The sequence below is a fragment of the Acanthopagrus latus genome, chromosome 20 (assembly GCF_904848185.1).
Source record: "Acanthopagrus latus isolate v.2019 chromosome 20, fAcaLat1.1, whole genome shotgun sequence".
Lineage (NCBI taxonomy): Eukaryota > Metazoa > Chordata > Actinopteri > Spariformes > Sparidae > Acanthopagrus > Acanthopagrus latus.
In genome coordinates, this window is record NC_051058.1 from 13639842 (window position 1) to 13665486 (window position 25645).

Genomic DNA, 25645 nt, shown 5'->3' on the forward strand with positions numbered 1-25645 from the left:
CTTTCTTCTTGGCCCTTTTCTGTTCTGAAGCTTCCGGTCTGACAATACCCGTGTTTATCTTCAAACACAGCTTGATGTCAGCAGTGTTAACTCAAGTGTCTGAGTCACTGATGGTGAAACCAGACAGGTAAAACCAGGTAGGCAGCATTCCTTTGACTGCGCAACATGACTGAGCTGCAGGAACGCTCTCAGGCGGTGGTTTCACACAGCAGGAGTGGGGTAAAGGGACAGTTCACGTTGCCAAGTTTAGGAGATAGATGTCTGCTTTGTCTTGTATATAACTGAACTACATGGCACTCAACTTGGTCTGAAGAACTCAACATAAACATCTCTTTCCAGAAATGACCTTGTTGTGGGCAGATGTAAACATTAATAGTGTTAAATAGCTTAATTATTTTGAGTTTTTCCAGATACATTTTTTGGCCCTCTTGCTCCATCACAATGAGAGATATGTTTGCGGCCAACATCTCCAAAACTCGGCAAGAGGAAAAAATTGTATTTTTAATTTGGGGTGAACTGGCCCTTTAAGTTAAATTATCTGTCACTTATAAGTATTTCTTCTGATTAAAGATTTACTGCACAAATCTATCATAACTCACCCACGCGTCAAAGTTCAAAGTCTGCTAACGAAACCCCGTCATAAATTAATTCCATTACGGGAAACCTTGCTGTAGCTTTGAACTCCACAACAGCATGAATTTTCAAAACATACGTAAATGTCTACAGACTCCACTGTGTGTTAATCCAGTCATATTTTCCACTGACTGGCCTCTACAAACGAAATGAACAACAACCTTGTACAGTTAATGTTTTACTTTACTTACTCGACATTTCTATTAGTGGTCACTCTTGTTTCCATGTTTTTCATGCTTTTACACACGTACATGCACATTTCTGGTCACACTCGTGCAATGTTTTTTAATGTCAAACACACAAAAGCTGAAATCTGAAACCATGACGACTCCATTTTCAGACAGTCTTTCCTCCTTTAAGCGACTCACCTCAGTTTCTCCAGACACTCCAGCACATGGCGCTGGATGTGTTCGTCTTTCTCGTAGCTCTCCAGCAGAGAGATGGCATCGTCGTGGTTCTGGCAGTAGATCTTGTACACCTCCTCCAGCTCGGCTTTGAAGTCCAGAAATACCTTTCCTGAGAGAGCAGAGGGTACAGAAACATGTTGCCGTGTGTTCGTTGAAAATTGGAAACAGGAAAGGAAGAAGGAGGATATGTTTCACTCACATGGAAAATTACACCAAAATACACAAAAAGAGTTTGTTGAGTTGGCAAAAAAAACATAAATGTGAGCTGTAACCAATAACTACAACAAATAATCTTTGATAGTTTGTTGCAACTTTCGACTAAACACTACAATAAAATCAATCATGACTTCACATTTTCATCCTCCAGTTCACATCCTCTGACAGTAGCTTTTTTCAAACTGTGTTCAAAGTCTTACTCGGCCAATAATCAGTGATCAGGTGACGGTTTATGGTTGAAACATACAGGGTATAGCATGCAGATGGAAGCTGCCTGACTGGACAATAATATATGCATCTTTTAAAAACTGGCCTCTTACCAATAGAGTCCGTGTCCTGCAGGGTCTCAAGCAGGCGCTCTGACAGGTTGATCACAGAGCTGATGTTGCCAAAGAGACCCTCAAAGTCCACGTTTTTAACCTGTGGAAGATGCAGATAGAAAGTGTTGAAACAGGGTAAAATTCACGTTTGCTATTAACTGAATTGCACAGAGACTGAAACACTAATCTCATGGTTATGATTGTTTTTTGGAGTATTTCCGATCACAGTATTGTTGATCCAGAAACCTAGAAAAGTTCTTAGTCTGCATCGAGAGAAACTAGCTGGAGAACTGAGATATAAACAATAATACTGTGTTAACTCCTTATCCAAGTTTCTGATCTTTCTCTGCTATCTCCTTCACACAAGTTATTTGGGAGATCATCGATAAAACAAACACAGACAGAAGATTATATGATGAAGGTACTGTAAACCCCGCAAAGAGGTAGATGCAGTGGTAAACGCTCAGGTATAAAGGTGAATAGCCAGGCTTCTCTACAGTTTGTTCCTATCAAAAAAAATGATTAAAATGTACTAAAAGACTAAAAATTATGATTCTCCTGTCATGTGAACATACTTACTTGGTTCTTTAATTTATTCTAAGCTGCTTTAAACTTTTGTCTGTACTGTCTCTACCCCCATTCACTGTTAAACTCTTGATTGTTCCATTAAAGCTGAATAATGTTTCCCACAGACATCCACACTTGCCAACCCTTCCGATTTTCCCCTGACACTCCCATTTTAAACTCCCCGCTCCAAGTTTCCTCTCAGGGTCATAATGCCCCCATATTTCTTCTTGTTTACACGCCACCTCCACTCCTACTAACATCCATTTTGTCTTCTGTTTGCTTCAGTCTCTGGCGACACCCTCACAGTTGGTTGAGTTTAGCTGCAAAAAGCTCACCTGCTTCTTCTGCAGTGGCTTGATGATCTCCTCCACGCACATCTGCAGGTCTTTCTTGTAGTCCCTCTCCGTCTGCAGCAGCTCCTCGATGACCTTTGACCTCTTTTCCAGCATCCTCAGCTCGGGGTCCTCTGAGCCTGTGCCGGCTGTGGCTGGCGAGTCCCCGGTCGGCGCAGATTCCAGGGGCTTGGGTTGGGACGACAGGAGCGTCATCTCTGCAAAAACGGGAGATTTAGTTTAGATTTCATTCTTACTGCCACTTCTCTTTTATTAAGAACTATTAACACCATCCATTGTATTTAACGCCCAATCTATGAATTTCTCTTCTCATAAATGATTCATTTTCTGCTCATTATTTTCCATGAAATTGGCATGAGCCCAGAACTTGTTGTAGCAAAAACGTGACACAAAGGGGTGACTGGAGATGACACAGTCCAAAAAGGGAAAGAGCAAAGAGGAAAACGTTCCCAGCCCATGTCTCCATTCACTGAATCCAAACATCCTCCTGCCCACCCACCCACTCGCTCCGCCCTCCACTCTTCGCCTTGTCTGAGGCAGCTTTTGATCAATGTCTCTGCTATCACTCCCAGAGGGATGATCTCTAGGGGGGCCCGGGACTGGAGGGAGAGCCTGGTTTATGCACCACTGCTTTTTATGAATGGATCCAAAACTGGAGTGGACTCAGGCTCTTTGTGTGTGGCACAATGGCCTGTGACAGCAACTACAGACATACAGTCTCTCAGGGACGGGGCATATATTGAAGAAGAGGCAGTTAGAGGGGGACTGAGGGAAGAGCGATAACTGTATTGGACACTGATGATACTTGTTGGACAACATTTACTAAATCTGACATAGAGAATAAGATTTTTTCTTCAAATATCTTGAACCACAACGATTTACATTTACTTTCATACTTGATTAACCTGCAGATTATTCTCATGAGTGCATGTCAATGAGTGCATCATTAGGCTTAAAACAATGTCTTCAAATTGCTTTTATTTTTCTCTGCTTCATGAATGATGAATCGATTCTCAATATAGATAAGACAGTTATTATACTTAAATGTGAGGATTTGCTGCTTCTTTTTGTCATTTATGATAGAAACTGAAGAGACTCTGGGTTTTGGTTGGACAAAAGAAGCAATCTGAAGATATCATTATGGTTCTGATTATTACCATTCTGTAAGTGTCACTGTGAGATGTTGTGTAGTAAACACCTGTGCATACAGTAAAAGGTAGAACTGATGTTTTAATTTGCACTCTAAATGACATTCACATATTAAGAGTTGGTGGGGCTGATATTTTAGATATTATAATAAATTGCTGTCTTTGGAGGTGGTGTGTATTTTAAAGACATATCAGCATGTGTTGCACTGTGTTGAGGGATGAGGGTGACGTCACCCTCACTCCCTCGAACAGATGCTGTCAGAGGCTAATAAAGTTAACTCTGCTTACCCTCGTGTCACCCCATGCACTTGAGAATACTTAGTGCTACAGTATGCACACACACACACACACACACACACACACACACACACACACACAGCCAGACTTCTGCAGCATCACAGTTTTGTTTGAATCACACAAAAGCAAAGTATATTCCAAGATGTGACCGCTTTCATGATAAATAGACACTTTTCTACTGAGTAATGAAACATAAGCTTTTCTAAATGAACATTTAACTAAATATCATATATATTGTTGAACCATGTGTGATCTGTAGGCCACCTGCCTTTTGTCTTCCTTCCTCCCTCCCTGACCTCATTCCTCTCTCTCTCTCCCTCTTTCTCTTCACGTGACTTGGCTAAAGCTCGACTCAAGGAGCTTTTCTCTTCACTTTGCACCGTGTCTCCCCTCTATCATCCGCCACGGCTACTCTGCCAACTGCCACAGCAGCCGGGCATTTCCCCCCACTGATGAGAGAGCGGCTCGCTAATGGGTCTGAAAAAGTCATGCAGCAAAACACAATACACAAGAGAGACTGAAAACAAAAGACCACAAGTTTTAATTGGAATCAATCGGCTTATTCCCACGTTTGATCCTCCACGCACACACACATGCACACACACCACAACAACATCATATGCTCCACTTCACAGGGTTAAATACGCAGCTGTTTCCACCATAAGCAACCTGTGAGACGGCATTAGCAGATTTTGACCCACTTCTCTGCGAATTCCACTGTTTTGTTGAGGGTGAAGAGAGTGCAGGCATTGTACAGTCGTTTGCACGATTGCACAGACACACAGCATTCGTTCATCAAAACTTCCATATCTTGCTATTTGATTTAATAATTTAAGAAATGCATGAACTGTCAAACACACAATCAGAGGTGTAACATAAGTACATCAACACGCGTAACAGGACTGGCCTGTGTCACGCAGTCTGCAGGTATGTAAAAGAAACACCCACATAACAATCACTTAGCATCTACATAATCACACTCCTGTTGAGAGACTGATCAGTCTACAAACAACAACCTGCTGCTGAAAACAATATGGTATGAAGACAGTCAAATCAAAGAGTTTTCTCATTTGTTAAAGTAGGAAATGAAAGCATTCTAGCAATTATTTTTCACAATAAAAGACATTTCTGTGGTCTGACCGAAAACACCTGTTGATTGTCAATTCAGTATCTGTACTATGGTAACCAATAGCAGACCGGCTCTATCTGTAAGACAGATGCTAAATAATTATATATAAAAAAAAACCAGCCAATTTATACTAAATTAAACTTCAGTAGAGCACTTCAGGGGGGAGACATGGGTTTAGGAAAAGAGATGTTTTAAACTTTCCCATGCAAAAATTAGCCTTGGGTGTCGACAGTATAACCAAACACTCTTCATGGGACGCAAACATCTAGACAGCTCTGCAGGGTGCCAGAGGTGTCTGTACAGAAACCCGGCAGCATGGGGGTTGTAAATGAGCTGTATTCAAACCATGACCTGGTTGCACGTATAAGGGGGTGTGGGAAATAAAACAAAGAGACGGCCTATGTAATCTCTTGAACTAAAGAGGGTCATTATGGGTTATTTATGCTAATGAAGGCAGAGGAACTGATAAAGGATTTTAATTCTTTGTTCTCATCAAATGTTTGGTGGAAAACTGACAAGTCTGATGGACTAGCTTTGTTTATTTGCCCTTTTTGGAGCAAAAACTGAGCAGCCTTATTAAAAAGAACGCCACAGCATGTGACAGGAAAGAACAGAAGAAGAACCTAGAAAAAAAATACCTCTGACAACATTTGTCACAGGAAAAAAAGACATTAATTTAGGATGCCAGTGAGGCTTTTATGTTAAAAAGAAAAGGCAACAAGAGCTTTGAGTCAGTCTTAGTAATGCCCTGGCATCAACAGGTGGAATCGATAGTGTCTGACAGAGCTGGGCCCGTTTCCAAAAAGCAGGTTCACTGAGTCACCTGGATGACTTTGCAGAGTAAAACCTCGAACAGATCTCACAGCGAATGTTCTAGATTTGAGAAAAGGTTTGGAGATTCCACTCAGAAACAACTCAGTGAACCCGCGTCTTTAAAAAGTAGCCTGAACACATCACCGGAATCAATTTTCAAGTCGGAAACAAGTTCTAAATTGCCTTTTTACCACCTTATGAATCACGTTTAGCGCTGAGACTACAGTTATAAATATGCCGCAGACTGACTTTCTGGGGCAACAGGGAGTGTCATTCAGAGTCGGACTAAATCTCTAAGTAAACCACACCTTCTATCTTCAGACATTCACCGCCACGATCACAGCTGATACATGAGCACAGGCAATCAAGGGTTTACGAACAGTAGAAGTAGTGGATGTCAGGCGGGAGAAGTGAATTCCTGAGGATCACATACCTCCACTATGATTTATGGATAAAATGCATGTCTCATGTATAAAATCTGTATAAAATTTTGTTTGTTTGTTTTGTGAAAGTCTCACCTCAACCAAAGGGTAAGATTCAAATTTAAAGATGAACAGATAAAGTGCTACAATGTCCATCTGGGACTGGTTTCAGTTTTAGATGGGCAAAAATAGGTCAAATGCACAATAATGACTTTTGAACGACTACTTTTTTTTAACAGTTCCTTATCAATGCTTTGCCAATAAATCAAGAAAACAAACTAAAAGGTCCAATTTAAATCCCGGCTGTAACAAACACAAAACAAACAAAGTTCAGTGAATCAGCCGTGCATTCTCTCCATTGCACTATATTTTGACTGCCTCGTCCACAGGCGAAAAAGACAGCAAGAGGGAGAAAGGAGAAGAGGCTTCACCCACCTGCTGCTTGCAACTTTCTTCGAACCACTTCAAAAACAAGCACATGCACACACACACACCCCCTTTACACGCGAACACACACACAGTGGTTCAAACAACGCCACCCATTATGGTAGTCCATTGTAAATCTTGAAGTCCAGCTCCTGAGCCCTGTAGAGGACTGCGCGTCCCGCTGCAAAAACTCCATTCCAGACCCCCAATTACCATGAGAATGGATGGGAACCCACCATCATTAAACACACACACATACACACACACACCAGGGAGGACGACCACTCTGGCGGATAATAAAACCTGGAGCTGGACTCAAACTGTTTGCTGCTGCTGAGAATGAAGTGTCTTGCTTCAATATCTCATTCTAATCCTTATGATCTTTGTTAGCGGCACTCAAAAATATAAACATACATATAATACATGTGTCAAGTGTGAGTCAGGAACTTTGGCATGCTACTTTTAATTAATTAAACTTGACAGGCAAGACTAAGATTTAATACGTTGATGTTTCAGCACCACCCTCAATCTATTTAATATTTTCCAGCTGACTACAAGAGAGTTCATCAGCAGCGCACTTAAAAATTAACCATTTTTAGTTTGATATTAGTTTGGGTGAACTGAACACACTGTATACTCTTAGAACAAGTCTTTAGTCTGGAATTGGGACAATTTACCTGCTGTAAGCTGCTGTGCAAGCAAATATCTTATTACCTTATCTATGTCTATGTCTTTGTCATTATAAAAATGTTCTTATTTGGGGCGTTTCTGCCTTTATAATCCTCTTCCCTGCACACATTTTGACTTGTCAAAGCAGGAAAAAGTACAGGTGTGTCCAGTAAACGTAATGATGACTCCTTTCCATTACATGTCCCAGTAAGCCGTGTGAGTCAGTGAGAATGCATAAGTCAAAATATCCACCATGATGAGGCTCTATCCGGCAGTTTGATAGCTACAGTTACAGCAATGTTTTTCAATCCTAGTCCTGTTGGCCCCTCTACCCTGCATATCTTAGATGTTTCCCTGCTCCAACACACCTGATTCAAATGATCAGCATGTCATCATACTCTGCTGAAGCCTGACAACAACCCATTCATTTGAGCCATGTGTGCTGGGACAGGAGGGGCAAGCAGGATCAGGATTAAGAAAAACACTGGCTGAGAGGAGGACAAGAAATTGGCAAAGTTGCGTTTATATGTCACGTGCAGTAACCATTCAGCTCTGCTTTCTATTCTGAATGCACTTGATTTCTGTTCTTCACGTTAATTTAGTCAAATTACACGACATTGAGTTTGATCTTCATTTATACTTTCTTAAAAAAAAAAAACATCTGACAAAACTGTATATATCTTTATATATTTCATGTTACATAACCTTATAGATAAATGCCTTTTCTTTATCTGGTCATGCCTCCTTTAAAACTTGCTTTTTGATCTGATATATCTCATGAACTCATATTTGTGAACTGCAACATTTATTAGGAAGTCTGAAAAGTAGGATGGGTCCAGTCCAGTGAAGTGTGGTCCAGTTCTGTGATAAGTCCGTTTCATGTTTCATGGTCTGCCGACACCTGACCGGGCTCCTCCTCTGACAGGCTGAATTCTATCAAAATGATGAAGCCTTGATTCACAATCTTCTCCCCTTCAGTCCTCCCAAGTTACCCTGCACTTAGGGATATTTTTTAACTCTTTTACATAATCTACACGTCCATCAAAGTAAACTCAAGGATATTCTTTAATATCAAATAAATCACTCTGTTTTGCAGAGGCATAACTTTGTGACACAGCTGCACCAAATTCAGTTTTCAAGTAAAACTTCTCTGAATGCATGCTCTGTAGTCCGTGTGCTGCACTAATAGCCGTGCAAAGTCAAAAGTTTGCCCTGCACACAGTGCTCTGAGGTCAGACACAATCGGCGCTGTGTGTGTTCACAGCAGATTGCACAGTCGCCGTGGCAACGAGAATAGCGGGGGCCCTCCTCATATCAAGCCAAGTTTTCTGAGGGCCGGGAGTGGCTCTGCTGAAACGATCACATGGGAAACTCTGCATGTGTGTGCGTGTGTTTGTGTTCAGTCGGGACATGAAGCCTACTTGAGAATAAGTTCATACAAGCAAGCAGATTCTTGGAAAATGCCAACACTAGCAACAGTATTTACCTAACAACCTGCAAGCCGTGACTTGCAATTAATACTGGATGTATTAAAAAGAAATCCATGACGCTGGTACCTGGCTTAAAGATATCCATGTTAGCACAGGCAGGGTAAATATTACCAAGACTCTGTGGCCCTTTCACATCTTAACCTTGAGCGTTTGGTGTTAATTCTCTGCAAAAACAAACATTTTTTTTTATTTTAAGCAACTTTTTGAAAGATCCAACTGAGGAAGCACACCCGGGCTTTTGTTTGGCTATATGCCCGGCCTTTTGTCCTAATTCATCCCACCAACTGTCGCACCAGGTAGAAGGTCTCTTAAAAAAATGGGGAAAGGAGAGTTTATTCAGTGACATACCATCCTGTTTATCTCTTTTAGGGGTCAAATGTCAAAGAGGTCACATTCCAGCTCGCTCCCAAATCTCACAGAAGCCTTTATGTACTATTGTTGGGAATTCCTGGTAATTGCAGCCCTCTATTCAAATCACACAAGTCATTTTAGGAGCAGGTCGCATCTGGATACATGTAGCTTCCCAGAATGTGATTTTCTCCAGACTTTATCTTATGTTTGGTGTCTGCTATTGGACTCAAAGTCATACAACTCATCTCGTTTCAAGGTGGATAAGGCTACGGTCTAATTAACAAGTTGAATGAATAAATTGCGACAAGGCTGCAAGGCAAATTGGACCAAGACTGTGATCTCTTGGAATTTCTCATTTCGTCTCATTTCTATGATAAACAATGTCCTTTATTATGTCCAATTACCTCAAGAGACCATCAGTTTTGCATATGTGCAGGGCAAGCTTTGGGAAAACCATGAAGTGAGGAACCTATTCAACCAAACACGCTGCACTATCTTCAAGTTAATAGCGAGTAAAGGAGAGGAGAATAGGTCTATTGGGTCCAACAGGTGCTTCTGCGATACGTTTTTTTTAAACTATCGTGAATCTAAATGCTAAGCAAAAATGGTCTATACAGCCTTCGTGAGAAAATCCTTGTTCTTTCAGTACAACCTGTGTGTGAGAACTACCTGATGACTGTGATAAGGATGCACTTGCAGCATTAAACATGTTGCTAATTGTCAGACAAGTAAAGACAAAGATCGGCCCTGAGGGCTTTATGTGGTTTTCCCACAACAAGGTAAGATAAGTGAGTTCAACTGTTCTGTGCACTGCACTGGGTCATAAAAGGCTTTCTTTATATACCTTAAATTACAACCCCACATTTAATAATATCGGTAAAGACAAAAATAAAGCTTCTTCATGAAAACAACCTCTTACAAGATTATAAACCAAAAGTTTACAGATTTAATATTTGACTTGCATTTACTGACATCAGTCCCTGGACATGATGTGATGGCTCCACTTAACATTAACCTTACAATGACCTCACATTAACAATATAGTTAAGAGTTGTTTTGCCCAAATATGGTTTTGTGGTTACACAAATAAATACACGTTTACATCACGTTCCAATCAAGTTTTCTGTAAGTGGCTCTGTTCATCCAGCCAATGTTTAAGATTGTCTTATTTGAAACTTTATACCAAGGACAGTCAAATCATCATTGTATGAAAATGTAAATAAATAAATCCATTAAGCTAATGTCATAATAGTAAAGACCAACACCTGCAACCACTATGACAAATACAGTGCACATCAAATGTAACAACTGCGGAAGCCTTGACCACAAATTAACATTCAAACAAGTTAATTTGTTTAAGCTTGTGTATCGACCGTGATATAACAAAACTGACAATGATTTTAAGCCACTGACAAACAGAAGCTTTTAAAGTAAAACAAATGTCTCTGTGAGTTACAGTAACACAAAAAGCAAAACATTTACAGAGGCAAGTGTCGAGATTAGAAGCTAGTTGTCCTTTTAGAGTACAATTTCAGGAAATTATTCTAGATTCCAAATACGGCTCTCATTTGTAGTTCAACTGGTTCTGTTCATGACTCACACATGATGAAGACATCCATAAAAACTTACGACCATTCCCGTATCACTAGTCCTGATGGAAAAGGGAATGTCCACAAGGTCAGAGGTCAGTTGGCTGTCTTTCCCCACACTTCTGTCTAAAAGGTACAGATAATGTCAGTGATCTTCCTTATGCAGCTGCCAGTAACATGTGGAACAATGTACCGAGGAGCTGAATAATTTTAAAACAGTTCTGTAATTTTTATAATAATGAGGATTTCTGTGTTTTCCTGGTACAGAACGGGGACCAAATAACAACAACGAAAAATCTGCACAGGCTGTTCTTCCAAACATCGGAATAATACCAGGATTTCACAATCGCTGCTTACTTGAATATAAAGCTCCTTAATGAAGCAACTCTAAGCTTCTTCCAGTATGACAAGACAATCATTATTGTGAAACGCAACATTAACCATAGAAATGTTAATCAAAACTAATTGCACTGGAAATCTTAACAGCCTTAAATATTACATCTAGATGACACTTGCACAACTATAAGTAATGACTTAACGGGGCTTTAATGAGATCATCAAGCTACAAAAACACCTTAAGGAGGACTGATGTTTAAAACCAAAAACCAGTGAACCAGTCTTGCTTTGCCAACTGACTTTTTTGTTTGCCAACAGTGAGATAAGACCTCTTTAGAGCGATGTTGTCAGACTATTAGAGATCTTGTCCAAAGATTTCCAGTCTTAACTTCTTACTCCCCCACCCCACCTCCGACCCAATGCCCACCAACTGCAGCTGCTCCTCAAGGATTACAGAAGACAACGGAGCATACGCTGCCAGATCATAGCTGGATGACGACACATTACTCACACACATATGCTCAAACACTGCCCATACAGCAGGAGACATAATCTAAAAGTTCAAAAGTGCGACCAGAGACAGAAATCTAGGTGCATACTAAGGGAGCTTGATTATTCAAATTGAAATCAGAATATAACCAAGTTCAATACCAACTAGACCTTCAAAGTAATAGTGACATGTATGTCAGATAACACATTTATTAGTGGCTTATGTTTAGTAGACTATAGATGTTTCATAACAAGGGAGAGGTCTTATATCTAGAAGTGGATTACAGAGAACAAAGGCACTTCTACATGCTTAAGGCCCATCTCAAAAGCCTTGGCCATCACCTCAATGTCACAGAGTCATGGCGTAAACCAATAAGCGCTGCAACAATATGGTCTAATTGTTGCAATGCAATCAAATGCTTTACCCGGGGCAAAACCCCTGACAGAGCTGAAACAGTTTAACAAGATTAAAGGATGACAAGAACCTGCAGAAGCAAGAGTGCATGTGTGTGTTTTGAAAAATGGCGTCATCTCTCAAATAAGCTTCAACACACACACACACACACACACATACACAGACACACACTAAGTATCAGTCTCGTCTTGCAGTGAAGGAGTCAGCCCAGTGCTGGCCACCGCCTGGCACCAGACAGACCCCCACCATTCACTCACCATGCTGACGCTAGGGATTAATACTCGGACTCCCGAAAGGGATGTGAGGTGGGGGCCGATGTGGACGCTGAGTGTGTGTGGGGTCGTGCGTGTGCATGTGCTTTCTAGGTGACTGGGGGAGGGGTCGTGGGGCGCCACCTGCTTCTTCTCAGACAGAGTTAGTCCAGAGAGTGCTCCCTCTTTTTTTCAGTTCCTCAGGAAACACACTTGCGCATGCACACACACATACACACATGCACACCTACTGTTGTATTACTTGTTAACAGACTATGACTGTCTATCAATAATCCCAAGGGAACACTATTTCTCCCAACACCCCCAGTTCACAACTATCCTATGAAGTCCAATACGTCATATTGTACTTTTGAACCATTTCCAGTGTCAACAGGCGACAACAATGTCATTGGGAGTTTTTTTAACCTCTGAAATTCTAGTGCTGATCACAGCTGCACAATCAGTCAAATAATTCACTAGTTCAGACAGTTTCAGTCATTTTCTTTCTTTATCACTGATAGTAATTGAAGAGTCTTTTGGTTTTGGACTGTTGTTTGGACAAAAGAAAGATCAGATTAGGCTCTGGGAAACTGGAGCTGCAGACCTAGAGCTGACCGACTGAAATGTGTGTCTAGTATTAAAAGTTAGCATCCAATTCTGTTTAAATTCTTGGGCATGGCAGATATTTTCTCAATTAAATCAGGAAACTTTTTTTTACTCTATTTACTTCATGTTATTGCCCCCTGTAGACCTACATCTTACATTTTGGTCAGGGTTTGTCTTTCTATTTTCAATAAATGACTCACAAAGTGATAGATTGGTTAAAATAACTTCTGTAATGCTAAGCTGACAGTCAGCAGGTTTTGGTACATTGGTGGGCTTTGTAACATTTAAAGAAAAATATGGTCTGTATGCGAACCGACCATTAGTGAAATTACCAGGGATGCTTCAAGATTAATTTTAGGCCTTTAAAGAGTGAGATTTTAAGTGTGTCTGTAAAAGTGTAAATGAGACACTGACTGTTCAGTCATGCAAGAACTGAACAGACTAGTTATGTGTGCACGTATCAGTGATGCAAACTATGTCAGAAAACTTCAGACAGGGAGGATGACAGCAACAACAAAAACCCAAGAGCACACAAAACCTGTTCTCCAGGTTCTAAGCCTACAAATACCTGACAGTTCACTTTCCTGTGAGATAGCTGATACTGATACAGACACACACACACACACACACACATGCAGGTTCCAACACACACTTGCTAAGGAGGTGAGTCTGACTAGTCAGCAGTGTGAAGCCCCCAGCATTGATTAGAGGAGCACCTTTGGAGGTCACAAATGATAAGAAGTGTGACACCAAAGACTTACGACCTCTCCACCCTTTTCTATCTGCAGTAGTAGGGAATGACAAGAATATCTTCAATGTGTCCTCTTTTGTTGTTGTTTTAGATCTGATTAGTGAAGTACCTGAGCCTTTCATCTCACAGTTGATGAACTACAGACAAATTGCTGTGAACCCTCACAAAAGTAGACCAAGAAATGATCACACTAACCCAATTTAAGCACCTCATGTTATGTACCTGAGTAACTTTCCTCACATGACAGTGTCCTTGTGTTTACCTTGCTTTTCTTTCCTGATGGTTGCAAACTGGGACTTCCGCAGGGAGCTTGGAGCGGTCTTCCTGTAGAAGCTGTTACGATCTAGAGAGCCCACATAAACAGGTTTGTGACCCCGTTTCGACCTACTGCTCCCTGCACACGACTCATATCCTTTTTCCTGCTCGTCATTGTGCCGGTATATAACGGGGTCCTCAAAAGAGTGCATTTCCCTGAGTGCCAGCTTCTGGTTCTGCTGCTCAACCCATTCCTCACAGTGAGTCTTGTGGTTTCTTTTAGGGTATTCCTCATAAGTTGAATCCATTGATATCGAGCGTAAATCTCGGTATCTGTCTCGGGACTTGTAGTAAGAATCTCTCGATTCATAGTGGTCTTGGTTCTCACGGTCATAGTGGTCCACAGGCCTCCGGTCATAGTGCTCTCTTTCTTTGTATTGGTCCCTCCTTCTGTGGTCCTCATCTCTCCGGTCATCACCTGTATCCTTGTATCTCTTGTAGTGTTCCTTCTCCTTATAACCAGAAGGCTGGTCCAGTTCAGAGTCATACTGGCCCCTTCCTTTACTGGTGTAAGTTTCCTCACCCCTTCTATTATAGACGTCCCTGTCTTTGTAGTCATCTTCTCTACGATCATCTGCATGCCGGTTGTAATAGCGGTCCTTACGTTTTCGCTCATCACAGAAGCGGTCCTCCTCTCTTCGCTGGTAGTATTGCTTTTCTCTATGACGATGACTCTCTTTGGAGTCATAATAATCTCTCTCATGGTCATAGTGGGGATCGCTGTCCCTATAATCGTCTCTGCGAGCATATCTGTCTTTATTACCACAGTAGTCTTCATACTCACTGTTGTAACTGTCATGTTCTCTGGGATCAGGTTTACGGTTCTTCCTAGTGTCGTAATATTGCTGCTCTCTGCTGTCATAGCGCTCATCATATTTCCTGTCATAATGATCCCTGTACCTGTATTTGTCCCTATGGTCATACTCCTCCAAGTCTCTGGGACTCCTATGGTCATATCGTTCAGCGTTATGGTCACTTTCTCTGACCCCATCATCCCTTCTTCTTCTGTCCTCGTCCGCTTTACCATATCCTTCTTGAGTTCTGTAGTCATTATTTTCTTTTTCTTGTGGCACTCTGTTGTAGTCCTGGTGGCTGTAATCCTCAGGGCCCTGGTAAAAACAATGTTTGCCTTTCCATTCGGATATCCTCACATCTAGGTGACCATCCTGTGAACCAGGGTGGAAGTAAACGTTCTGGTCTTGAGGCCTCTTCTGGTGGAAAGCTGCCTTGTTCCGGTCATCATATTCCCAACCAGGTTGGTGGCACACATTGGCCTGTCTAATTTGGGCTTGATTCTCCCATTGTACTGGCCATGGAGCAGGCACATGCACCGGAGGTGGCAACGGCCCACCCACAGGCACCATCATACCTCCATGTACTGGCATAGGGAAGCCTTGAGGTGAAACTGGGTCAACAGGTCTTGCTACCATGACCGGTCCCTGTGGCTGTCCAGGAGGAGCTACTCCATACCCAGGATATCCAACCTGTTGCTGCTGAAGCTGCAGTTGGTGTAGTTGTTGTAAATGTTGCAGATGGGCCATCCTCTCCCTCTCTTTGGCCCAGCCAGCATCCCCCAGCTCCTCCACACTCTTCCCTCTGACCAGAGCACCAGCTGGATGGTTCCAATCCACTGGACCAAACATGGCTGGGTTGCCATAAACCACCGGGCTCTTCATAGCTCTTGCTGTTTATATCAGGCTTTCCCCGGTGCTGATACAGTTTCTTGCTCAACGTGGCTGATTTCCTCTATCCAAAGTCCTGCATTCCATAACAAAGCGCTGTGGGAGACTCCACCTGTCAGGCATATTGTCTGTAACTCTCCCACTTGTTTTCTCTGTCTTCTCTCCACTGCCTCAGCAGGACTGCCTGGCCCAAGCACCTCCCAGCCGTCAGTGTAACCAAATCGCACCCTCCCCACAGCTATCTCAGCGAATCGTGGAAGGAAGGGAGGGAGGGATTACTGAAGGAGGGGCCTCCTTGGGTTAATGATTCAGTGGAGTCACATGAGTGGAGGATTAGCCCAAGAGCCCCTCCCAATGTGTCAATTGGCTAGTACCTCTGCTTGCAGGAAAACAGACTGCCTGGAGACTTTTCTTTGATGGAATATGTAGACAAACTGCAGTCTGCCGCTGAGGGGCTGCAGACTTGGAACTACATGTTTTGTTCATCACTGCCATGAACAATCCTCCATCCTTCCTTGTATCCTGTTTTCATTGTTTTTGCTATTTCCTGTGAGTTTCACTGCTGTGGTCATTAATACAGCCTGCACTGACAAAACCTAATATGCCACTCATTCCTGCATGCTTTCAACTAGCTCTAACATTCAACTCTGATACATGTTGGTAAACTGAAAGTGAGTGAGAAACTGACCTCAGTCTGCCAGTTTGACTTTGACCCTACGTTTCACGGCGGTGCAGTTATTTACACATGAAGTCAGCCACGTGAGTGCAAAGTTTAAAATAAGTGAAAGGGAAAGATTTAAGAGAAAGAGCGTTATTGTTTTTCAGATATTTGGAGTAATTCAACAAGTGTGGAGAGGGGCAGATTTTTGAGAGTGCACAAATGATTAGGCCAGAGCAGCTACTGAAAAAGTAGCTGCTGGTGTGTACAATGAGCTATTGTTGAGGACTGTCCCCAATCGCAGTAGAGACACGATCTTTTAGTGTGAGAAAAAACTCAGGCCTATTCATAAAGCTGGAGTATAATATATCCCTCCCCCCTTAACTCTCCATGAAAGAGGCAGGTTTAAAGGACTTGCATACACTCAAGTGCACGTGGTACACACAGACACACACATGTGGGGCAGTGTCAATTTACCATCAATTCAAACTAACTAAAATGTAATTAGAAGCTAGAACTTGTGTGTTCTTTCAATACCAAAGTTTTTTTTTTTTGCCTGGTTTGATTTAACTGGTGTTAAGTAACCCAATCACGATACACTTTTTCACAAACCAGGACATAAAATGTGCTTTAATTGGATGAAACGCTTAAAAAAGTTACATATAAAGAGCTAAAATAACAGATTGGACACAAGTAGGGATACATGTAAACAAATACTTTAGATTCTGTGTATACACTACAAAATACACTCTTACAGGATGATTTTATCTTCCAATCATTTTGCATCTTGTTTACAACAAAATAATTGAAACTCTGCAAGTATTCTTGCTTGATCCAGGGAAAGAGACTACAAAAAAATTTGAAAATATGACAAGAATCTCTGTTTTGTAAGAAAAAAATCATTTAGATGCACAGCAGGCCAAAACCCATATTTCAGAGTTTCACAAGGCTGAGCTTTGAAATTTTACTTTGACATTGTTCTCTTCTTACATAAGGCTGTTTAATTATCAGTGTTCAACATCTCAGCTTTCAGTAGCTGTACATGACCGAAACTGTGTGATTGCAGGAATGTCAAACAAAACATTCCTCTCTTTGGCTGTGTGAGCTTATGCAGCTGAAGGTGTCAAGGACTTCATCAACATTCAACACTTAAACAAAAAATGGTTATGATGTCCAGAAATAAGGTCATATACCAAACTGTCTGCAGCCTAGAAGCCTCCCAGTTTGTGGGGCTGACTGAGGGAAACCTGAAGCTGAAACAGATCCTCAAAACAGTGTTAAATAGATCCGGCTGTGGAGTCATGGAAGCCGATGGAGGTGTTTTAATTGTTGGGTTTGAAAAATTAAAAGAGGCTGAAGGTCAAAGAGCTTAAACAAGAAAAGAGGAAGGACAAAGAGATGGTAGCGATAGAAAAAACTGCACTTGTGTGTGAGAAAAAAGGGCGACCAGCTCCAAACACACTGTAAACTTCTTCCCACAGACCTCATCATATTTTGTGACAAAGATTACACATAAACACCAAATTGTCTGGTCCCAAATCACCATCACATACACAGGCATGCAGTTTGGACAACAAGCCAGTATTATTACACACTGACAGCAGAACTGTATCTTGATTTAAAGGTCAGATCATGTTTGACTTTTCAAAATACAGTGGTTGTAAATAATGATTCTGAGCAATTGTAATACATAACAAAATTGGTCAGATGTAATGAGAAACAGTTCAATACAGCTTATAATCAGATAGAAATCCTTTGATTCTTTTTTGTATTTACAGAAAACGTCTTGAACGAAAAGGTTTCCAGAGATATTCAACACACTCTGTTAGCATATGATCGATTCTTTCTGTTTTCAGTTTCAGTCTACGCCTCTTTCAGCTTCTCTGAGGACTTTGAACTGGCCTTTGCACAGTGAAGTGCAGGCAGAGCTCAGTGTTGAAATTACTCCCTGCCTTACAACAATAAGCCGCCATTGTCTTTCAAACGTCACACTCAGGAACACACCCTGTGAAAGCACGGAAAACACTAACTCCTGGGTGAGTGTGCGTGTTCATGTTTGTGTGTGGACACATAGCAATAGGATGACAAACACGTTTCTTTGCAACAAAAACCAAGAGACTTTGCTTGATGTCTGTAAGATAAGGATTAAATGTGAAAACAAAGGGAAACATAATATCCTATTAACAAATCATACTATAAGCTTTAGTATCAGACTAATGTGTTGATAATTAGCATATCAAACATTATGCAAAGGGTGTGTGTGCCGTTTCTTTCCATGAGCTGAATTTCAACTCTTGCAAATCATGTCCCCATCTTGGTCCATTTCCACATCTAACAGTGTGACAAATAACAGAGTTTGATTATCACATTTTATTACTGTGAAAGGAGGGTGTGAGAACTCCTGTAACATGATGAGTGAAAAGAAACTATGTGGTTGCATGACCCTTAGAGGCACCTGTAGCCAGTGGAACGTGTTCCTGCCCTCAGGCTAATTCTTTTCATTGGCAGACATAAAGATCACGGACTCACTCATTGAAGAGGTATTGAAGAACGATAGATCCAATTAAAAACGATGTGAGTCATTTCAGTGCAACAAAAATAGAAACAATTAACAGGCACTCACCGATTTTGAGCTTACAGGTATAAATACAAACAAGATTAAATCTGGTATTCAATCACAATTCAAAGAAATCATGTCTGTTTATCAGTTTTTGATCAACGATCATTGAGAAACATTAGCTATAAGAATGAAATAGAACTAAAACTCTGCCTTCAGTGGAAAATAAGATACATTAACATTACAAAGAAAATTGGCTGTTCGCAGGAATTAGAGAGAAACCTGCTAAATGAATGGGGACATTTATAACATAAAAAATAGTGAGCTCTGCTGCTGGGAAGTTAATCCAAGTAATGTAATGTAGTGATAAAATAATGCATCTAACATCTCAGTGGAGGAACTGTTCATGGATAAAAACAAACATATTTTTAAGGGGCAAATCCAACAAGTCAAATAAAAATCGGGATTTCCTATTAAATGAGTTTGACACCATTGATGAAAAAACAATTTAAGAATACAATGTTGTCACAAAAAGTAGGGAATATACCTCTGCAAAGGCCCAACAGCCCCCTTTAATTCAATCACCCCTAATCCAATATCAAACTGATAGCCCTGTATCACTCTGCATTGTAAATCACAGATAACTGCTTAACCATAATTCTAAGATCAGCATCAATTGAACACGGTCATAGATAACAGCCACCTAAATACACAGGTTTTTGTTTTTTGTTTTTTTTAATTAATATCCATGCACTAATCCCTGAAAATGTAATGAAAATGTTGAAAATTGCTATTTCAAAGTAAGTGAGAATAAAATTCCTGGATCTTACCCCAGACCAAAAAGGTAATGAGGTCTAGTCTGGGCTGAGACCCATCCTCTATCCAAGTTTTGTGGAAATCTGTTCGTTGGTTGGCAGAGGTAAAAATCTGCAACAATGCTCTTGTTGGCCTAATTCAACAAGAGCTAGAAGTCAAACCGCACATGGCACTGAAACAGAATTTAACAGAGTAATTTATCTTTGCCATGAATTGTCAGATTAGACACATTCATCACCCAGGTGTTGTCTGCATGATTTAGGATCATTATACTCTCAGGCTGGACCAATCAGAGCAGAGCTAGATAATGCTATCTGATACTCCTTAACAGGGGACAAAACATACCAATATGTCTCAAGGGGACATTCTAAATCTAATCAGTAACATTTAACGGATAGCTACACATTTATATCATGGTAAACATTGTCACACTGCCCTCAGAGTGATCGTTCTTTTTCTAATTTTATTACCAACCTTTTACTATTCAACAACAACACAGAATCATAAATAAAATATACATTCATATTAACACCCTGCTTCATAAGAAGTTGATTCCATACCGGAAAGTAATTTGGAAGCATTTTCAACAACCATTTCCCTCGAGCCAGGCACTAACACAGAACCCCTCTCTGGCTGTCAAACAGCACAGCAGTCTGAGTAATAACCTGTTGAGTTCAAGCCTACCTGCTACTCTGTTGGACCTGGCCTGCCGAGCGAATCCAAACAGTGTGGAGAAGTGTGCCACGGGCCATGTCACAGCTCGCCACAACCACACTCCGGGTCCCACTCTAAAGTGGGCCATGCCGTCTCCACTACCTCAAGAAATCCCAAGAACCACATCCAATGTATTCCCACTGCTCCCTCGCTTTTAAAAGGAACAGATGATGGAGGAAAAAGGATGAAAGGTGTGGAGTGAGGAAACTGTGAGGACATTTGGAAGAGACAGAGAGGGGACTAAAAGAAAGAGAAGGGGTGGAAAAAGGCAGAGGCCCATGTGCCTTGCTTGCCCTCTCACTATGTGCAGGAATGCACCTCGTACCTATGTGAAAAAGTGTTGGGCTGCCAAAGATGGCACCATGCGCTCAGACAGTATGAGATGGCAAATCCAGTACATAACTATTGTTTTTGAAATATGTAAACATACTTGAGAAGACTGTGTCACTGAATGTATGTGCTCTGTAGAAAATCTGCAATATCTTTGTACAAACATTTGATACCTCACTTCCAGGTTAATCAGACTTTAAAAATGCAGTTGCAACAGTTTCAAAAGACATGCCAAATAAGATGTGAAAACTATTAAGTATATATACTTTTAAAACCTGATTACACTCAAAACTTACAGACAAAACTTTCTTCAAAACTAGACAAACTAATTTCCCTTTACTCCACATAAACCCTGCAGAGACATCCTTGTACTGCCGCATGTGCTTTATTTTTCCAAATGAACAGGGCAGTGAGACAAAGCAGATTCCCACAATATGTGCACGCACAAATGCACGCACACACATTGTTATGATAACTCCTAATTTAAATACACAATCCTCCATCCGCTGATTGGCGTGGATGGTAAATAGGGATGTCTTGTTTGCATAGTTCACAGTGGAATTTAAATAACTTGTGGTTGTGTGCGTGTGTGTACGTGTGTGTGTGTGTGTGTCGGGAGAGGAAATCTGGTAAGCACAGACGGCTCGTTTTTAGATTCCTCCAATATTGCATTTTGTCTTCAGTGGATTGGTATTACTTTATGAGCTAACCTGCAGGCGAAAGAGCCTCAGAAGAGGACTATGACATCAAGCAAAAGAAATGCTGCTTTATTTGTCCTCTTTTTCTCTGTCTTCTGTCTTCACTCTCTGCTACAGTAGCTAGCTGACTTCTAATTGAAGGGGAAAAAACAGGAAAACCAAAGGAAAATACTGAGGCTGCAACTAACCATTATTTTCATGGTCAGTTAATCTGTTTATCATATTCCTGATTAATGGATTAGATGTTTGGTCTAAAATATGTCAGAAGATGGTGAAAGATGCAGTCCTCAATTCAGTTAACTGTCACTGAAAACTGAATGGAATCTATAATTTCTCAAAATTTACTCAAACTAATTAGTTATTCAAAAACGTATTAGTTGACCACAGACCAATTAATCGTTGCATCTCTAGAAAACATCTCCATTAATGCATGTTTCCACAGTTTCTTTATGTCAGTATATGGTATTATATAAAGATTTCCTGTCTAAAATGCTCATAGCCTACATTGAATTAAATTTGTGTATCCATCAGTGTTCATTGGGAAAAAGTGTAACACACTCTGGCTCTATATGCAGTTTACTTAATTAAATAATGTTTTGGCCCTCAGGCCTTCTTCAAGACTGAAAAGGTTCTTATTTTCTAGCCTGCAGTCAGTGATCAGCACCTCATTAAGACAATTGGTGAATGCTACCTCTGTATGAACTGCAAGCAGTGAATGTTTATACTTAACATTAGACAAGCATAAACTGTGAGCATAAACTCTGGCACTTGCCAAAAACTACTCAACAAGAGTTGATTTAAATCGACCTTGTTTCCAATTTCCATCATATCTATGATGTTATCTAGAGCATCCAAGTTTGGGTTTAACCAAAGACTCCCAGAGACTCCCAATCCCAGGGCTCCCTGGTGGTTTTGGTTTCTAAGGCCACTGATCACAAAAACACAGATGATTCCTGACTTGAACCTTTGCTGTAAGTTAATTCACTGTCTCCACTGTTGTGTATCTGATAAAAGCATAAAATACCCACAAATACTCAATCCAATGTCCGACAGTCTTACCTTGTAGCTGCTGCTGCTCCAGGGCAAGTGTCTCCAGCGTGTAGTTGCAGAACTCCAGATTCTCCATGGCTTGCATGCGGGCCGTCTCATCTTCCTCCTCCTCCAACATGGTCCTGAGTTCTTCCGCTGTGTGGGCGTATGCCTCCATGTCGTGCTCTACCTCTTGCAGACGTAGCAGCAGCTGATACCTTTCCTCCTCTTCCTGCTGTCTCTGACTTTCCAGCTCCATCTCTCTCTCCAGCTCTTTCTCGGCTTCCAGTTGCCGCTGGATTTCTTGGTCCTGGGCAGCTGCAAGGTCACCAAACTCGTCCTGCCCTTCTGTTTTTTGGTCTAGGATGTTTATAGCTGGTTCGTCAGGAGTGTAGAAGATCTGGCTGCTGGATGGAGGAGCAGTATTTTGTCTCGGGCAACGAGGAGGAGGACGTGGAGCAGGGCGGGCTGGTTTGTATGCAGCTGGGGCTGGCGGACGATGAGCTCTAGGACGAGGAGGAGGAGGGCGAAGGGTCCTGCGCCTCTCAAGTGAGGAACAGGCCGAGTTTGACTGCAAGTGTTGGGACACGGGTGAGTGCATGGAGCCTCGGATGATATCCCTTTCATCGCTGAAGTCCAGAATGGAAAAGTGGCGTGAGATATGAGATTGCTGGCTCAGGTCACCTACAAAGGACATGTCCCTGGAAGCACCTGAACTCATGTCAGTATCACTGTATGAAGAAGTCAAACTTTTCTCAAATTCGAAAAGCTGCTGGGTCAGCTTTGTCTCCAGGTCACTGGTTGAGCTTGCCAAGGCATCCAAGGTGATGGATGTTGGCGTTAAACCATTGGAGCCACGCATCGTCTGGGAACGCCGTATCTCAGAGCTGCCCATCATCATATCAGCATCACTGACACTTGCGTGGCGAGTTAGTTTCTTCTGTTTATGGGCCTGAGCAAGTTTAAATAAAGCCTGGCCGAGACTGGGACTTCTGGTATTGGTGGTGGCACCTTCTGCTGATGAACTCTGGTAGTATCTGCTCTCTTTAGACCAACCAGAGTGACTTCTAGGGAGGGTTAGGCTATGGCTTAGTTTGGACTGTAAAGATCGAGAGCTACCATTTGTATACTTAGACTGACTGGCGCCAGTTGATGGGCTATGGTGTCTATGGCTACGTGCAGGCGGGCTAGGCCGAGATGGGAGTCTGGGCCTTGCGGGAGGAGTTGATTTGGGTCGCTCAGGCCTTCTCTGTGCTGGGGCGACAGGTCTACGAGGCTGAGAGTCAGGCCTGTTACCTTCATGTCCTCGTCCTCTATTGGTAGTTTCAGTTTCAGTTCTGTTGTTTACATTTTGACACCTCTGCTCCTCAGTCTTTTCAAAGTAGTCCAAGTCCCATACTGTATGATCCTCATATGTCCTCCATTCGGGCTCATTCTCTGGCCCATTGGGACATACCGGGTCTGAGCTGTATTCAGATGTACAGCTGTTCTCTTTATCTCCTTCAGGTTCAACAGCATGTGAGTCATCTGAAGCCTTTTGTCCATCATCATCTATTTTGACAAAACGATGAGGAAAAATACCACGTCGCCCTCGCAGCTGACCCTCCAGCCAACCATCTTCCATAGTACTTATTACACGAATGCGATCTCCCATATCAAAGTCCAACTCACCTGGTTCCATGGCCCGAAACTCATACAGTGCCACTGCATAGACACCACCTTCCTCCTCCTCCTCCTCTTCCTCTTCTACTACTACAACCTCCTTCTGCTCCTCTTCCTCTCTCTCAAAGACCTCTCCTTCTTCTACACCTTCCTCCTCGGTCCCCTCTCCTGCATCATATGGGTCCTCATAGCTAAATTCAGAGTCATTGTTCAAATACCGGCAGTCCACAGGTTCTTGAGGTGAACGAAGGGGACCAAGGAGCTCCACAAATCCCTCTGGGAAGATGCCCCTGCGGCCCTCCAGCTCCCCTTGGAACCAGCCCGGCTCAGGCAGGCCGGTGATGATGATCAAATCCCCCTCACGGAAGTCCAGCTCCTCATTGAGCTGTGCATGGAGATTCATAAGGGCTCGAGCCTGGCCCAGGGCATAAGGTGGGAGCTCTGATGCCTGGGCTTGAGCCGAGCGTTCAGACAGCAGCCTGGAGCGGCCAGAGAGGTTCAGCTCCTTTACACATGATGTTGGGAAGACACCGCGGACGCCCCAGGCATTACAACCACGCTGCCAGGTTTCTCCAAGGTTCATGCACCCCCCTGCCTCTCCAACTACCACATCACCTAGAGAGAAAAAGGATAAACAAACCCTTTAAGTCACAGTTAAATGCTAAATAAAAAGTTACACTTTGTTCTCAGGTGTTATGTTAAGAGGAGAATTGTAAGCACCGCGAGACTAAGAATGTGCTAAGAGACAAAAGTGGGAAGGTAAGGTGTTTAATGTAGACCAATTCACATTCAAAAATGTTTTATTATCTTTTATCAGGCCAATTTTAACATTCGCAATAATCTGTTGTTTAACAGGTCAGAGTCATTCAGAGAGTGAAGGCCATTTTGGCAGAGGTATACTTTTCCTAACAGGGCCAAATCAAACAGATATTTGAGATAATTTGTTCCATCATTTATTGGGTTTTTAAACAAGCTGTAGGCCTTGTTGCTGTTGCTCAAAACAAAGGATTGGTGTACTCTAAGAGCTTTATTCTTCTTTAGACTTTCAAATTCAATCCAATGCAATCCGTGGACTTGATCAGTAACTTCTTGGTTGTTGTTCATTAACAATCTGCTTTTTCCAACTTTGTGTACACAGATGTGGTAAAATATTGGCCCCAAATGATGTGAAATCACATATATTTGATTAAAACATGCAAAACATCCTTTTAGAGGAGGACCCACAAATACCCCATCAAATAAATGCCTGCAAGTCTTCCACAAATTCTCTAATCATGTTATTAGCCAATTGATTATTCAAAGAACAACCCTATAGTTGCTGCTTGTGAGACAGAGAACTTGTGGGCCTGGCAGAGAGTGTGGTAGCTGATTTGTTTTTGTTATTGGTATATTTTGCACTGTTTGTGAAGAATTGAACTGATTTCACTTAACAAGAAATGTATTTTAGACATTTTTGTCCAGTTTCTTGGACAGCATTCAGGTAACCCTGATCAGATTACATCTCCA

General features: G+C 41.8%; 1 protein-coding gene across 4 annotated transcripts in view; it reads right to left on the reverse strand.

The window, feature by feature from the left end:
- LOC119009373 (dynamin binding protein) overlaps nucleotides 1-25645 on the reverse strand; it is a 51504-nt gene that overhangs the window by 6708 nt on the left and 19151 nt on the right. For 3 of the 4 annotated variants that reach the window (XM_037080580.1, XM_037080579.1, XM_037080578.1), the window contains exons 4-7: nucleotides 22508-24754; nucleotides 2479-2693; nucleotides 1577-1676; nucleotides 1002-1149 (exon numbers count right to left, since the gene is read on the reverse strand). In XM_037080580.1, the coding sequence (XP_036936475.1) occupies nucleotides 1002-1149; nucleotides 1577-1676; nucleotides 2479-2693; nucleotides 22508-24754 (2710 nt within the window). Of the gene's footprint in view, nucleotides 1-1001; nucleotides 1150-1576; nucleotides 1677-2478; nucleotides 2694-13940; nucleotides 15857-22507; nucleotides 24755-25645 lie in introns of those variants that run through there. The other variant, XM_037080581.1, reaches the window with a different exon arrangement.